Genomic DNA, 16,041 nt, shown 5'->3' on the forward strand with positions numbered 1-16,041 from the left:
CCCGGGCGCTGGGGATGGCTCCTTGGCCTCTGCCCCAGGCGCTAGAGTGGCTCTGGTCGCAACAGAGCGACGCCCCGGAGGGGCAGAGCATCGCCCCCTGGTGGGCAGAGTGTCGCCCCCTGGTGGGCGTGCCGGGTGGATCCTGGTCGGGCGCATGCGGAAGTCTGTCTGACTGTCTCTCCCCGTTTCCAGCTTCAGAAAAATACAAAAAAAAAAATTTTATTGGGGTCACATTAGTTAATAAAATTATACAGATTTCAGATGCACACTTCTCAGAATCTTTATGCAAGGTTATGACTGTAGGGATAGAAATATTTGTATTAAAGTGGGAATAAGTTTTTTAATTTTACTTGAATTTTCAACATAACCTTATAATCAAAGGTCTAATTGAAGTAATTACAGATGGTTTCTTCTATATCAAGAGTTCAGTTCTAAAGATTAGGAGAACATGGCCAGTTGGTTCAGTGGTAGAGCATCAGCCGGTGTGTGGAAGTCCTGAGTTCAATTTCAGGCCACGGCATACAGGAGAAGCGCCCATCTGCTTCTCCACCCTTCCTTCTCTCCTTTTTCTCTCTCTCTTCCCCTCCTACAGCCAAGGCTCCATTGGAGCAAAGTTGGCCTGGGTGCTGAGGACAGCTCCATGGCCTCTGCCTCAGGTGCTAGAATGTGTCCAGTTGCAATGGAGCAACACCCTAGATGGGCAGAGCATTGCCCCCTGGTGGGCAGGCTGGGTGGATCCCAGTCGGGCGCATGTGGGAGTCTGTCTCTCTGCCTTCCTGCTTCTCAATTCAGAAAAATAAAAAAATTATAGATTAGGACGTTAAAGAGGTTGAAATTACAGGGGTTTTTTAAAGCTATATTTTTTTTATCTTGGGTGTTATTAACTATGAAGCTAGAGGAAGTTAAGTGTTTGTGAAACACCTCCCGCTCCCTCCCCTAAGTCCTTTGGTAATGTCCTGTGGTGTTTGTGTTCTGCATCTGGTGGGTTGGCTCTTCACCACAGCTCCTTAGCCCTGTGTCTCTGGGAGGGGTTCAAATTCGATAAACAAATTACTTTTTACAAGAGTTCTGGTTTATGAGTTCTTCCATCCTTGGGAAATACCTGCCTTTGACCCTGGAGTGAAAAGGAAAAACTTGTCTGGGTTATAACATGCTTGTGGGGTGTATTTCCGCAACCTTTGCAAGCCAGAATGTGGTGTGGTTCTGCCCAACACAGGGAAGCCGGGCTGCTAGCTTCTGCCACTGTGGATCTGCTGCATGGTGGCCTTTATTCAGTTGTTGGGCGCTTTTCTCCACCGTCTTGCGGTTGGAAGTGTCTGCTGCCTTTTGACATTCCAGCAGCAGGGCAGAGCACAGTGCGTTGGGTCACAGAGCTTAGGACGGTGAACGTTGCCTTGAAAGAGGTCAGCTTCCTCCCACCCTTGGCCATGGTGGGTGCCTGAGGTGTTCTCTCTTTGCTCTTGAGTTCAGTGACTCGCTCGAGGCTTACTCCCCAGTGTCCCTTGAGTGCCTTGTGTACCTGTGGAGTCCCGTCATTTTCCGTGGGGCCCCTGAGTGTCACTGGCTGCCTGGCTGCTCCACCAAGTAGACACCCACTTCCTCCCCTGGACTGTCCTGTGCCTGTCATTTCCTGTGTCAGTTTGTTTCTTGGCATTCAGTACAACTGGATCTGGCCACCTCCAGTGTCGGCAGCTAGACTGGGTTAGCCTCTCTCTCCTGTCCAGTGCAGTTGGAAGCCGAGTGGGTCTGTGGTGTTGTGTGAGCCCCACAGCATGGGCTGGCAGGCCTTCTCTGTGGGGGCCACACGCCCAATTTCAGGTCAGGCCGTCTCTCTTCTGGTAGGATGGTTGTGAAGTTCATTTATGGGCACCAGATTTGAATTACATCAGGAAATATTATTGTTTTGTTTAGTCTTGAATCATTTAAAAGCGTAAGCACCATGTGAGCTGCACAGAAGTGGGCCCATAGACCCTGCCAGGCACCGTCCTTTCCATCTCGTTGGTTTTGTTTCCTTCCTTTGAACTCTGGAATTCCTCTCATAAAATTCATGGGCAGCCCAGAAAACTCCTGCGACGTGCCTTCCTGGTGGCCTTCTTCTCTCGACACTGTCCTCCCTTCCGAACGCAGCTGTCTCTGGAAACCCACTCTGTGCTCTCCTGAGATTCCAGCGATGTGATGTCTGTGAGTGGCCCCAGCTCAAGAACTGTCATGGGCACTGAGTTCTGAGGATCGCTGGAACCTCTCAGGAAACATTGGCACCTGCTGAAATTTCTCCCTTGGATTTGTTTGAAGCAGGCATGTATGGTCCTCACGATGTTTATTGGTGACATCACACCAGCCAATTTCTGTACAACTAAGTCCCTCCTGGGAAAATCAGTGTGAATTCTGAACAGCACAAACCCCGCGGGGAAGGGACAGCAGGAGTCTCTAGGGCTCTGTGCACTGGCGGGGGCGGGGGCATGTGGTGAGCTCTGGGGCCCAGATCTCGTGTTGTTTGCATGGCCAGTCAGCTCCAAGCCCGCTGTCCAGCCAGGGCGAAAGGGATCCCTTTAAACATTGGGCTAAAATCTCCAAGTAACATGTTTCTGTCTGGAGCTGATCCCATGATGGGTTTCCAGCTAACAGATGTGCTGTCCTATGTCACTGCAGAATGGTCAGCCGGCCCTGTTCCTGTTAGCCGACAGCAAAACAAACCCCCTTTTGTGTGGGGACCACAGCGGGTAGTCTGGAGGTCACCAGGAAGTGACTGGATGGGCATCCACCTGTCACGTGTTTGGGCCTGTGAGGTCTTGAGCAGACCCATTGGTCCTGGTTCTTTACTGCAGTCGATACCACATCTGCCCTGGCTCCCAAGAAAGCTCCCCGGGCATGTCTCCAAAGAAAGGTTGTTGATGGCATCGACCAAAGCAAGCAGTGATTGGAAGGGTCTGAGGATGACCATGAACTGACCATCTAAACAGGCCGATATGGCCTCTAAGAACTGCCAGGGACAGGAAGAAGCAAGAGAGCATGAAGTACAGTGGATATTTCCCTCCTGATGAGATGGTAACGTTGCCCGGAAAAGGCAGCACTGATCCTCAGCCAGAGAATTCTCTGAGACCTTGAAAGAGATCCTAGGTCTGTGGGCTGTGATGTTGGCGGCTGCCACCGTCATGACATCATAGATGACATGAGCAGTGGTGCAGTGGAAAGCCTGGCTAATTAATGCCTGGCCTGTGGTGGCCCAGTGGATACTGCATCAATCTGAAACACTGAGGTCACTGGTTCGAAACTCTGGGCTTGCTCGGTTGAGGCACATACAAGAAGCAAGCGATGAACAACTGAAGTGAAGCAACCCTGTCGCTCCCCTTCCCTCCCCTTCCCTCTTCTCTCTGTAAAACCAATAAATAAATCTTTTTTAAAAAGCAAGCAAGTGCCTGACCAGGCAGTGGCGCAGTGGATAGAGCGTCGGACTGGGATGCGGAAGGACCCAGGTTTGAGACCCTGAGGTCACCAGCTTAAGCATGGGCTCATCTGGTTTGAACAAAAAGCTCACTAGCTTGGACCCGGGGTCGCTGGCTCAAGCAAGGGGTTACTCGGTCTGCTGAAGGCACATATGAGAAAGCAATCAGTGAACAACTAAGGTGTCGCAACAAAAAACTGATGATTGATGCTTCTCATCTCTCTCTGTTCCTGTCTGTCTGTCTGTCTGTCTGTCTCTCTCTCTCTCTCTGTCCCTATTTAAAAAAAAAAAAGCAAGCCTGGGTGGTTAAGAACAACAAAGGAAAATATTTTAGTTAAAGCTCACTTGACATCTTATATAGAGATGTAGACCTGCCATCTCACCAGCACCACCATTTGTAACACAATTTTAATTTTAATCTAACATGATGGGCCATTCAGGAGAGGCTCATAGACTGATGGTCTGTCTGTGGGTGAGTACCTTCAAAGGGAAGCCTCAGTTTTGAGAACAACTCACTTGTATCCCAAAAAGAATGCATTAAGCTGTAGTTAGTTGCATAACATATGCTGTTATAACAAATTATACACTGTGTTGTTTTCATGAACTCATTTGTCTTGTTGGTTGTGGCCACAGACTACCATAAACTATATTTTGCTTTTCTTCAGCAAGAGGCTGACTGTCCACAGTAGGACACGGCGTGTCTGTCCTTGGTTGAGCTGTGGCACTGGCCTGGGCCATAGCCATCTTGCCGTTCCCTTCTAGAGATGCGGGCCATGTGGGGCGAGGGTGATCTCTGAGGGAGTTGGGCTTACAGTTCTGACCTCACTGACGCCATGTCGCTGTCTCCTCAGCAGTGGCTCTGCCCAGGCAGTGAGCAGGACCTCAGCGGTTTGATTATTGGAGGGAGTGTGGTGGGTACTCCATTCCTTCATGGATAATTTTTGTGTCTTACTGAAGAGGGTGTTTATATTCAGATGCCTCGTTGGTTAGAAAAAGCTTGTGTTAGACCCATCGGCTCTGTCTCTTCTTCTGACGCATACTGCGTGCCGAGTGCTGGGGTCACTGAGAAACGTGCCTTTCCTGCCATTGGCCCCCTGCCCACGTTGAATGGTCTCGTCTGCCCCCAGATGTGTTCCTTGAATATTCTGTGTTGAAGATGATATGGGAGGGTACTGGGGCCACTGTGTCGTGGTTTGAAGCAGACCACTGTTCGTGTGGACCAGTGGTGTTGGAAGCCTGCAAGTGTATAATTAATGCACACTAGGTCCCCGAATGTGGGGGACCCTGCATAGATCCTGTGGTCCTTCTGACCTGAGGCAGGAGGTCCGGTCCCCTGTGCTGGAAATTTGAGGTGGCCAGACCACGGGTGTCTCTCTAGGGGGCACATGTTATGGGGAAGACGCAGTCAGTGCAAATATTTGGGTTTTAAAGTGAATTAATTGAAAATCAAAATAAAACTTCATTAGAAAACTCTTTTCCCCATCTTTCCCTTCCTGAAGAAGCTAAGTCTCTGTGTAGTCAGAACCAGCTGCTTATCTGTAACGGGATTAGAAATTTAAATTCTTAATCAGATCATTTATTATTTTGTGATTTTACTGTTTTTGAATATTCCTCTCCCCCCTAAAAAAGGGAATGAACTTATAGGGCTTTTAATGGTTAAAACAATGGGCTGCTGCCTACAGATATTCATGTGTATACCCACAATGTGCGGGATGCTGTTGGACATCACTGTTTGTACTAGCAGAGCTCCCCCCAGTGACTTCCTGCCGAGCCCAGCATGTGGGGGGGCAGGGCGGGGCTGTAGAGAGCACCAGGCATGCAGACACACACAGTGGCTCCCACGGGAGGGCGTCCTTGAGAAAGTAAGAGGCCAAGAGGAGGGGATGAGTCACATCGAGGCAGGCCACACAGGAAGGGTAGCTTTGCTGCTTGAGAGGGTCATCTGCACATTCTGCGTGGGGAGATTGTGACTGGTCCTACACATGTGTTACGGGGCAGCCTGCCTGGTCCCAGAAAAATGTAGAAGCAGTGTGGTTGGAAAGTGTCATTGCATTGGAAGGTGTTCTCACATGCTGTGTTGTGACCCCTCAGCAGCCAGCCTGCAGGTTTCAGCTCTCATCCTGCCATGTTTCCACAGCAACGGTGGCCGCCATGTACTACAGCTACTATATGCTCCCGGATGGCACCTACTGCCTGGCGCCACCCCCCCCGGGGGTCGATGTGGCCACCTACTACAGCACCCTACCGGCCACAGTGGCCGTGTCCAGCACCAGTGGAGTGACGGCTACTGCCCCACCACCTCCCGGGACCACACCCCCACCGCCGCCAACCACCGCAGAGACAAGTAGTGTGGCAACCTCCACCACCATCACCACAAGGTACCCCCACCCCACTCCTGCAGGTCCCCTGGGGCATCTGTGCTCTTGGGTGGGGGACCTTTGTAACCTGGGGCATAGAGGATCTCTGTCATCGGAATATTGTTGTTCAAACCCCCAAGTTACAGGAGTGATGGGGCAGCAGAATTGTCACAACAAGCTTAGTGGTGAGGTATGAGCCCTTAGAAAGTAAACTCTTGGGGCGCATTCCACCGTGCTCATACTAGACCTGCCCTCACCGTGTGCATCACTGCAGGTGGGTCTCCACGTGAAGCCACAGCTTCGTATAGTCAGTGGGAGCGAGTCTCATGGCTAGTGACTGGTGGGGTCTGGTCACAAGGCTCACTGAGCAGTGTGGGAGAGCCACGGCTGGACCCCACGCCTGTCTGGGTCTCGTGGTGTCCTGTCTGGGTGGAGCCAGCACTTACCAGCGCTCTGAGACACTGGCTGGTTCAGGTGAAAAAGGGGATCTCTGGAAAGTGGAACCAACACTTGGACGTTCCTGCACAGATGACCACTGTCCAGTCCCTCTAGGAAAGTCGGACATGAAGGAGGGAGTATGGGTCGTGCCAGCCTACTTTCATTACTTAAAATAGAACAGAGATCAACGCCTGATCTATTCTTTTGCTTTAAGAGTTAGCTCCTCCTGGAGGGGGGAATATTAGGAGAAAACTGAGCCTGTTTTTCCAACTCACTGTTCTCACCATGGCCCTGCTGTCTCCTCCTGTTGTAAGTGGCTAGTCTGTCAGGGTGCCAGGCCGTCGCAGGCACACAGCTCCCTGCGTAGTTGGTGGCATGGTGCTTATGTGAGGGGGTGTCACTGAGCCTGACCACTCTCCCCGCAGTGGTCTTGCTCCTGTGGCTGCGATCATCCCCCCGCCCCCTGACATCCAGCCTGTGATCGACAAGTTGGCCGAGTACGTGGCCAGGAATGGCCTCAAGTTTGAGACCAGCGTCCGTGCCAAGAATGATCAGAGGTGAGTGAGGGATTCTACATGGGTTCCAGGGATGGTATTTAGGGGTTACTTTAGCTTCTTATTTAGGAAATCTAGCTGCATAATTGCTTTTTAATGTGTTCAGTCCTTATGTGTTTAGATAAATATGTCTTGTGATTGTGTTGTTAAATTAGAGTTGGGATGGTGTTTTGTTACCAGGTTTATTTGTTTAATTTGTTTTGTTTTTATAAGTAAAAATGTTGAAGCTACCTCAAGTAAAAGTCAGGAATCCAGGCTCTTCAGGAATCTGCTACGGAAATTTAGACACACGTTTTGTTTGTTTTTTAGTCAAATAGTGTTTTGTGCCTTGGGTCACAAAACAGAGCGCAGGGCTGGTTTATAGGTAATGTGTGTGGCGGAACAAGGGAGTCACCCTCCCTCCTGTGCCTGCACCTGCCCTGTTTGTAGTGGGTCGTCGGCGTGGCTGCTGCGGCTGTGGAGGTGGCTGGGCGCAGTCACTGCGGTGGGGGCTATCTGTGGTGCTGCCTGTATGTTTGTGTATGACCCACTGCTCCCTCTTCTGTTGGCAGATTTGAGTTCCTGCAGCCCTGGCACCAGTACAACGCCTACTATGAGTTTAAGAAGCAGTTCTTCCTGCAGAAGGAAGGGGGCGATGGCGCACAGGTACCTGTCAAAGGCCATGGGGTGGCTGCGCTGTGTTCTCAGGATGTGGGAAGCGCTGGCTGGCCCTTACTTGCTCTCGGGTGGGCTGCCGGTCAGCCTGTGCAGACAGCACATTTCCTGCCTCGCACCGCACAGGGAGACTGGTTTTAAGAGTTGGAACTGGCCCTGGCCGGTTGGCTCAGTGGTAGAGCGTTGGCCTGGCGTGCAGAAGTCCCGGGTTCGATTCCCGGCCAGGGCACACAGGAGAAGCGCCCATCTGCTTCTCCACCCCTCCCCCTCTCCTTCCTCTCTGCCTCTCTCTTCCCCTCCCGCAGCCAAGGCTCCACTGGAGCAAAGATGGCCCGGGCGCTGGGGATGGCTCCTCGGCCTCTGCCCCAGGTGCTAGAGTGGCTCTGGTCGCAACAGAGCGACGCCCCGGAGGGGCAGAGCATCGCCCCCTAGTGGGCGCGCCGGGTGGATCCTGGTGGGGCGCATGCGGGAGTCTGTCTGACTGTCTCTCCCTGTTTCCGGCTTCAGAAAAATACAGAAAAAATAAATAAATAAATAAATAAATAAATAAATAAGAAGAGTTGGAACTTTCACCCACATTCACAGTCCATTTATGGTCAATCATCTGTCCTGCACATTCTAAAAAAAAAATTCAAACATTTGATGTTACATTTGGCTGTGTTTTAAGCACTCTTGCTGGAAGCGTGCGTTATGCTGTTGTATTAACAAAAACTTGTGTCAGGTGTAAGCTTGCACGCCCATAGCTGGCATGGGACTGCCCAGTGCTATCCCTGGTGGGTGCCTGTACCCCAGGCACTGCCTGCCAGCGGCTCCCACAGTGTCCCCCACATGGTTCCTGTGCGCACACCTTTAGGAAGCCTCCCTTCAACTATCCTCTCACCCTTCCTGCCGCCTCTGCACTGCTGTGCTCAGTCATGGACTTCCTGGCGTCCATCAGCCCATCAGGGAGAGGTGCCAGATGCAGGCCTTGCTTGTCGGTGGGTGTCCCCACACGCTCATCTCTGGTTGCTCGGGCAGAGAGGAACTGGCTTGTCTAGGCGGTGGGCACAATTGGTATTCTACAAGAGTTCTCAGTCGTCAGTCCCCTGGCACGGGTGGTGAGCACCGGTTCCCAGATGCAACAGATTTAAGGGGCATGACATTCTTCAGGAGCTGTCTCTACCCCCATGTCCCAGACAGCAGGGCTCTGTCAGAGAGAGGCTTTGCTGTTGCTCAGGCAGTGACACAAACATCCAGCACAAGCTCTGTCTGCACGATGGGTTCTGACAGATCCACGTCCCCCCTGAGGGCTGGCTCACAGTCATGTTAATGTCCACAGGCCGCGTCAGCACCCAAAGAGACTCCTGCCGAGTCTGCTTCTGAGAAGCCAAGTGACCCAGGGGATGACAGTGTGGCTGAGGACCCGGCCGACGCAGGGGCCAGAGGCAGCTCGGCGGGAAAGAAGGAGTCGGCATCCAGTAAGGCTGCCCCGGACGGGAAGCTCGTGAAAGGTATGCTGCCGTCGGGACTTCCAAGGGTCCCTTTACATTAGCAAGGGGGGCTTGGGGCTCCCTGAGCTGAGGGCCCGACTGTACCCCAGTGCCACAGACACCCTGCTGTGTGTTTGTGGGGGGCTCTGCTAGCATGGACGCGGGTCATCTGAGGGACGCTTGTCACAGGCAAACCCCACTTGCTTCGTGACAACACCTGGTGTCATAAAGAACAGGAAGGGGGCGGAGATACAGTGAGCTGCAGCAGTGCCTTCCACCCAGCGGGTGAAGGAAGCAAACACGGGTCCCAGCAACAGGCATAACCCAGGCATAGGCTTCAGGACTGAGCGTGCCAGGTGGTACAGTGGGCACCACCTGGGAAGGTGGCCTTGGACAGCTCCTGGGGGCTCTGCCTGCCACCTCAGGCCCAGAACTTGAGCGGCAGGAGTGCAGGTGCTAGAGGAGAGGACTGCCACATGCAGAGATGAGGCAGAAGGGCTGTGTTGGAGGTTCCGGTGGCACAAGGGCCCAGAGTAGAGCTATGAGAAGTGGAGGGAGGAGGTCAGGCAGAGCCAGGAACCAGCCGACTGCACGTGTGGTCAGTGGAGACACAGGGCCAGCAAGAACTGTGCTGCCCATGTCCTTCAGCATAGATCGGCCCACTGGATTCAGTCCAGAGGGAGAGGGGGCACTTGGGGCTCAGTGGCAATGAGTGCATGGGGAGAGGGGCGGGTAGAAGGCCAGGGCAGCAGCCCCACGCTGTGTTTGGGGGGGGGCGGGTTGGGTTGTCCCATAACAGAGCAAACACTTCTTGCTCTTGTCCCTCTGTCTGAGCCTAAGACTCCCGAAACAGACCACCCAGCTCAGTTTTGGAGAAGCCCAGGTTTCCTGCGGGTGAGGAGACAGTCCCTGCACCACAGGGAGACATGTGGCGGAGCCACACAGTGTGGGCTCCTCTGACCGTTGCTGAGTGACAGGGTTTACGTCTAATTTGTATTTGCACCAAACCAAAGATAAGGTCAAGCTGGTGCAGCCCGTTGCCGACCCTGGAGAGGCTGCTCAGAAGTAGGGTGTGTTAATGTAACGGGAGCCATGAGGCTCAGATGAGGTGCGGCAGTTCTCAGCCCCTTGGGGACGAGGGCGGAGTCAGTCAGGACATGGTAGCTTGTCCTCTGTGGCCGGCCTGTCAGGCTGAGGTCGTAGCGTTATGTGCCGGGTGCTGTGAGGCTGGAGCAGAGCTGGCACTGCCCAGCCCGCACTCAGCAACTTCTAGTCAGGCCGTGTGAGCACAGTGAGGATGTTTACCAAAAACTGACCAAGTGCAAGGAAGATGTCAAAAACCCAGTGACATGAACCAGGTTCTAAACGTGAGCACCCTTCTGCTCCTGGGAACGCCTGGTTCAACAGGGTATGTGGACCAGGCGCCCATCACAGGGCTTGTTAGTGTTCAACATGAAGACATTAGGGGCAGTCGAGGGAGGTCGTGAGATGCGTTGTCTGTGCTAAGAAACGTTACTGCCGTTTTCAAAATGATCTCTGTTGACGAAAATGTGTGTACACAGATGGGAAGGGGGTGCTTATGCGTGAAAGCCACAGGCCCCGGCCCCAACCACGGCCCTGTTTCCGTGTGTGCACCTGCTGCAAGCATCCACCATCCCAGTCAGGAGATATCCCAGTTTGTTCGCCTGTGTTTGCAAACATTCCCACAGAGGACTCACAGTAAGAGAATGTGCTGCTCTCCAAGTGGAAGCCTGTGGGAGTGGAAGGTGGGGGCTGGGACGGTTGACTCGCTCCGAGTGTGTCCTGCTGGCTGCTGCTCTGGGCAGGCGTCCCTCAGCCAAACGATGCCGGTGGCCTCGCCCGGGAGCCACACTGGAGGCTGCAGGAAGTGCTTTTTGTGTGGCCCCGGACTTGGCAGAGAACATTTTGGGTGGCAGCAGAGTTGTGATGCTCCATTCCACAAGGGAGCCGTTGCCTCGTCCCCAGCTTTGGCTCTATTGCTGGGCGTCCCCTGGCCTTTGTCGCCCGTACCCGGCCTGTGTGTGGGCCCTGATGGCACCTTGTGGGTGAGGTGAGGCGGGCACAGGGCACGAGTGTCGCTCAGTGCTGCTGTGAGTGGCTGGCACTGCAAGTATTGTATGTTCCTGTGTTGGGCGGGCGTGCATGGCAGCTCCACGGTGCTACACTGAGTGTGTGCTGGAGACGGACGGTGTTCCAGAAGCTTCCATGGAATGTTCTGTTTATGGCTTGCTTCCTGTTCTGATTTGGAGGAAGAAACAGTTTTGGAAGAATTGTCTAAAAATTATTTATTTTGTAACACATTAGCCCCAAGGTAACGTGGGCGGTCTCCGGGAACTGTTCCCTCCGTTTAGAGCTTCCTTGCTCTTCTGTGCATAAGAGACCCTGTTACAATAGGCAGCAAATCAGTTTAGTTCTGTTTCTTATGGAAAATTCTCAAGCCAGCCCAGACACAACGTGGAGCAGTGGCCACCACCACCCCCAGGTGTGCTCTGCAGCCAGCCCAGCCGACCTCATTTTGTTGGCTTTGTCCAGCCCCCCCCCCCCAGCATCTGGTACGAGTCCCCCACACTGCAGCTCGTTACCCGTAAATGTAAATGTACTTGCCTGTCTCCAAAGGATACAGTTGTCTGCTTGGCCACAGTGAGACACTTAATAGGGACTCTTAACGAGGCATATTCTGGAAGCCGTGGTACCTTTGTTTTGAGGAGTGGTGAGGAGCGGGGACCTGCAGTGGGCGGTCCCCACAGGTGACTGACAGGTGGTGCTCTCCCCATAGGACATCCTTGGGGGTGTGCTGTGGTTCCAGGGTATTACTGATGGGCTTGGGAGAGCCTGGGGTCAAATGGGGTCACTGAGGGTCACAGCCCCTCTGGGACCTGCCTCCTTGAGTCTGCTGGTTTGAACTTAATCTCCCTTCATTGTGATTTACTTGAATGTCTTCCATCAGTAATCATTCCAGGTTTTTTAACAACAAAGCATTTTATCAATAGGTGGTGTTAAGAGCCTCTTGTTGCCCCAGGGCCTGAAGGAGACCAGGACTCTGAGTGTGAGCAAGGGAGATGGGGAAGGAGGTTGTTTCCTTCTGGGCCTTTGTGTTTCTCTTGAATTACAATTTCCAGGTATTCTAGGGGAGGGAAACTGACCCCTAAGTGTCTGCTGTCCTGGGCTGGCCTTTTCCTGCAGGTGCAGGGGTTATGTGGCAGGACCCAGCGCTGAGGGTGGCAGGTGTTCCTGGAGGGGAGGGGAGGGACGACAGGGCACATCCTGTGACTGGGCTTCATGGGGCATGCAGCTTCCCTGGGCTGTTTAGAAACACCTCTCTGCAGTGACATGCCATCGTGTGCCCACGTAGACAACGCTCTACCATGCCCAGGGTGACTGCTGGCTCGACCTGCACTCGGATTCATGTGGACGGTGGGCGGGATGATTTTCTGTCTAGGCTTCATTTCCTAAAACTGTCATCATTTCATCTTTTCCCAATAGCTTCATTTGCTCCAATAAGTTTTGCCATCAAGGCCAAAGAAAACGACCTGCTTCCCCTGGAGAAGAACCGAGTTAAGCTGGATGACGACAGTGATGACGACGAGGAGAGCAAAGAAGCTCAGGAGAGCACCAGCGCTGCGGTGCCCATGGACCCGGCGGTGGCCCCGCCCTGCGTGGTCATGGAGGAGAAGCGGCCGCAACTCACCCAGGAGGAGCTAGAAGCCAAGCAAGGTTTGTCCTGTGTTTCGTTGGTGTTGGCCTGCGGAGGTGGCAACACCAAGAGGAGACGGGGCTGCGCCTGCAGCCTCTGGAAACCAGAGCTGTGGGAGGTGGGCATGCGGCTGCTGTGAGTGAGGACCGCTCTCCGCCCGCACCAGAGTCCTGGGGGCAGCTGTGTTCCCAGAGCGAGCCGGAGCCGCCCAGCTGGCCAGAGTGCTTTAATGGAGGGCCCTTTGCACTTGGATGGCAGCCTTGGGGCACACACTCGGCCTCTGTTCCCGTCTCGGGTTAATGTGCCGGCCAGGAGGTGGTGCCCCTTTGTGAGGCTGTCTCCCAGCAGAACCATCAGACCCTTGACGGGACGCAGGCCCAGGCTGGTCTCCAGGCCGTGTCCTTATGGGTCACCATGTGGCCAGCAGCCCCTCCCCCTCCCGAACAATCATTATATTCTGCTCCAAAATCACTGACAACCGCCCTCCATTGTTCGTCTGCTGTAGCCGAGTGGTGTCAGTGCCCTGTGTGCACAGACAACCACATGGGACAATGAGAGACTGTTGTGTAACACAGGTGCCTTCCTGTCCAGACCTCATGCTGAATTGCTCGTGACGCCTGTCACCCCGCCAGTCACCACTGTGTGTGAGCTGAACAGTGTCTAGAGTGCCCATCACCTGCTAGTGTGCCCGCACACCTGTGCTGAGAGCTGTCCCCAGGGTCCCACTGTCCCTGTGGTCACGGCGTGGAATCCCACCCACCGTCTGACCTTGATTTTGAAAATGAAGTATAAAAATGCATAATAAACATTATATACTAATTGTCTCGATATTCTCTTCATCCGGTCTGTTGACCTATCCTGAATGTGTATCTCGTTCATCTTTTAACACAGTTCATAACCCTTGTTCTCCCTGTGAAAGTGAAGACAGTAAGGTCTTTATAAAGTACTGCTCGCTCTAAATGTTGCTTTTTCTTTTTTTTTTCTTTTTTTTCTTTTCTGAAGCTGGAAACGGGGAGAGACAGTCAGACAGACTCCCGCATGCACCCGACCGGGATCCACCCGGCACACCCACCAGGGGTGACTCTCTGCCCACCAGGGGGCGTCGCTCTGCCGAGACCAGAGCCACTCTAGTGCCTGGGGCAGAGGCCAAGGAGCCATCCGCAGCGCCCGGGCCATCTTTGCTCCAATGGAGCCTTGGCTGCGGGAGGGGAAGAGAGAGACAGAGAGGAAGGAGGGGGGTGGGGGTGGAGAAGCAAATGGGCGCTTCTCGTATGTGCCCTGGCTGGGAATCAAACCCGGGTCCCCCGCATGCCAGGCCGACGCTCTACCGCTGAGCCAACCAGCCAGGGCCAACGTTGCTTTTTCTTTGTTTATTCCTTAAAGCAAAGCAAAAGCTGGAGGACCGACTAGCGGCGGCCGCCAGGGAGAAGCTGGCCCAGGCATCCAAGGAGTCTAAGGAGAAGCAGCTTCAGGCAGAGCGGAAGAGGAAGGCCGCTCTGTTTTTGCAGACCCTGAAAAACCCTGTGTCAGAAGTGGAGCTCGGAAAGGTCGAGGAGAGTCCTTTCAGCATAGAGGTGAGCCGGGCAGGTCTGCGCTGTACTGTGGGGATACATGGGCATGGGAGCCCAGCTGTGGCTCCTGCAGCCTCCGGGGACAGGATGGGGGGGGCTGCATATGGAGTAGCTGCTGTCACGTCTCTGTGCAGGGGTCAGGAAGGGTCACTGCACACAGCCAGGTGCTCTGAGACACAGGCTCCAGGCCCAGCGGGGGTTCCTGCTCCAAGGCTCCCTTGCAGCTGCTGCCTGACCCCAGCGCTCTCAGGAGAGGTTTGTCCCTTGGCTCCCTGTGGGGTCAGAACCGCCACTGTGCAGAGCCCCCACCTCTGCATGGCCTCCTTCCCCCGTGGGGCGGGCCTGCACTCCTCCACTTGAAGTGCGTTGATGTTTCTGAGAGCCGGGTCCTGGGCTGTTTGTGTCTCTGGGCAGAGCGGCATCTGCTGGAGGTCTGTTGGCTTTCTCGCCTCAGCTCTCAGCCTGAGAGTCTCGGAGGTTGTGGCTGCAGTGGGAATTCGCGAGTGTCGCTGTGTGAGGACCCCGTCTGAGGGCCGGGTGCGACAGCCTGCCCAGTGCAGAGGGATGCACAGAGAGGCCCTGCAGGGTCCTTGGCTCTGGAGGGACTCACCGACAGGGCAGTCAGATGTGCGGCAGCCAGGGGGTCACGGGCACCACCGCAGTGGCAGGGGTGGGGGTGGCTCTCGGGGTCAGAGGGGAGGGCAGAATAGGAGCCACGTCATAGCCGCAACCGGGCCTGCGCACATGGGGTCCACGCACATGGGCTGTTTTACTTCCTGTTGTTCATTGTCACTCGTGCAGTGAATGAAGAGCTTTTATAGGAGACATATGCGCAGAGACACTGCCTATCTCGCACGGCTGCGTCCATGTTTTCTGGTGTAATTGTGTTTTCATGATTCTGTGTTTCACCAGAATCATTCATTGTTAATCCTACGTTTCCGTCTGCCATGTCACCTGCCACGGCCCCTGGAATCACCTTGTGAGCACAGATGTTCTGTTACCTCCATGTGGCATCGCCACCTTCCTTGTTTTGAAGCATGTGTTCCAAACCTGTGAGACACAGACATGAGTGTTGCTGCATCGTGTTAAATCACAGGTCGATCCTGCTGGGTGTCTAGTGGTAGAGATTGTCGCTTCTGTACAATTTCCACAGAAACGTGGTGGTGCTAACAGACAGTGACAAATGCTTTTAATTGCTTTGAAACAAAAATACTGGAATTAAATTGGCAATTGTCATAAACAAGGTTCGCACTTGAAAATATTTTCAGCCTGAAGCGGCTTCTGGAGATGGTGCCCTGACTCTGCCGTGTTCCTGGAGCCGCACTCGTCCGCAGCACGCAGGTGTGCAATTTCCGCCCCTGGCGCGACGGAAACCGGGGGGGCGGGGGGCTCCCTAGGAGCTGACCCATTTTTGGTGCATGTGCATGTGCTCTTACAAAAAATGAAGAGAAGTCAGGAGTCATGCATCACACCCTTTTGAGTTACTGTGCAATCATCGTCGCAACAATAGGCTTCAGGACCTTTTTTAGATGACAATAATTTTGTTAAGTTAATGATCCTGCCAAGTTTACAGGTCCAACCAGAGTTTGAAAAGGAGATGGAAACAAAACCAGCCTCTGTTCTTGGAGCCTGTTATACTAGGCTCCGAGGCACTCTGGGGTATGATGATTGGAAGACTGTTGATGTTGCACTCGAGCGTTTCCTCTGGGATGGCCATGGGCGCAGGGCAGCTGAGTCCTGTGGTGGGGAAGGAGGCCTCTGTGGACAGAGGCGGAGCATGGCCTGCACTCCCCCTTGTGTAGAGTCATCTATAGAGGGGCCACCTGGTTGGGAGACAAAGC

General features: G+C 53.8%; 1 protein-coding gene across 3 annotated transcripts in view; it reads left to right on the forward strand.

Annotated features, from left to right (window-relative positions):
* Positions 1-16,041, forward strand: part of SFSWAP (splicing factor SWAP) — a 55,355-nt gene that overhangs the window by 27,088 nt on the left and 12,226 nt on the right. For all 3 annotated transcript variants that reach the window (XM_066260856.1, XM_066260857.1, XM_066260858.1), the window contains 6 exons: positions 5,580-5,820; positions 6,663-6,794; positions 7,343-7,436; positions 8,764-8,935; positions 12,419-12,649; positions 14,013-14,203. In XM_066260856.1, coding sequence (XP_066116953.1) covers positions 5,580-5,820; positions 6,663-6,794; positions 7,343-7,436; positions 8,764-8,935; positions 12,419-12,649; positions 14,013-14,203 — 1,061 coding nt within the window. The remainder of the gene's footprint in view (positions 1-5,579; positions 5,821-6,662; positions 6,795-7,342; positions 7,437-8,763; positions 8,936-12,418; positions 12,650-14,012; positions 14,204-16,041) is intronic.

This window comes from Saccopteryx bilineata, chromosome 2 (genome assembly GCF_036850765.1).
Source record: "Saccopteryx bilineata isolate mSacBil1 chromosome 2, mSacBil1_pri_phased_curated, whole genome shotgun sequence".
NCBI lineage: Eukaryota > Metazoa > Chordata > Mammalia > Chiroptera > Emballonuridae > Saccopteryx > Saccopteryx bilineata.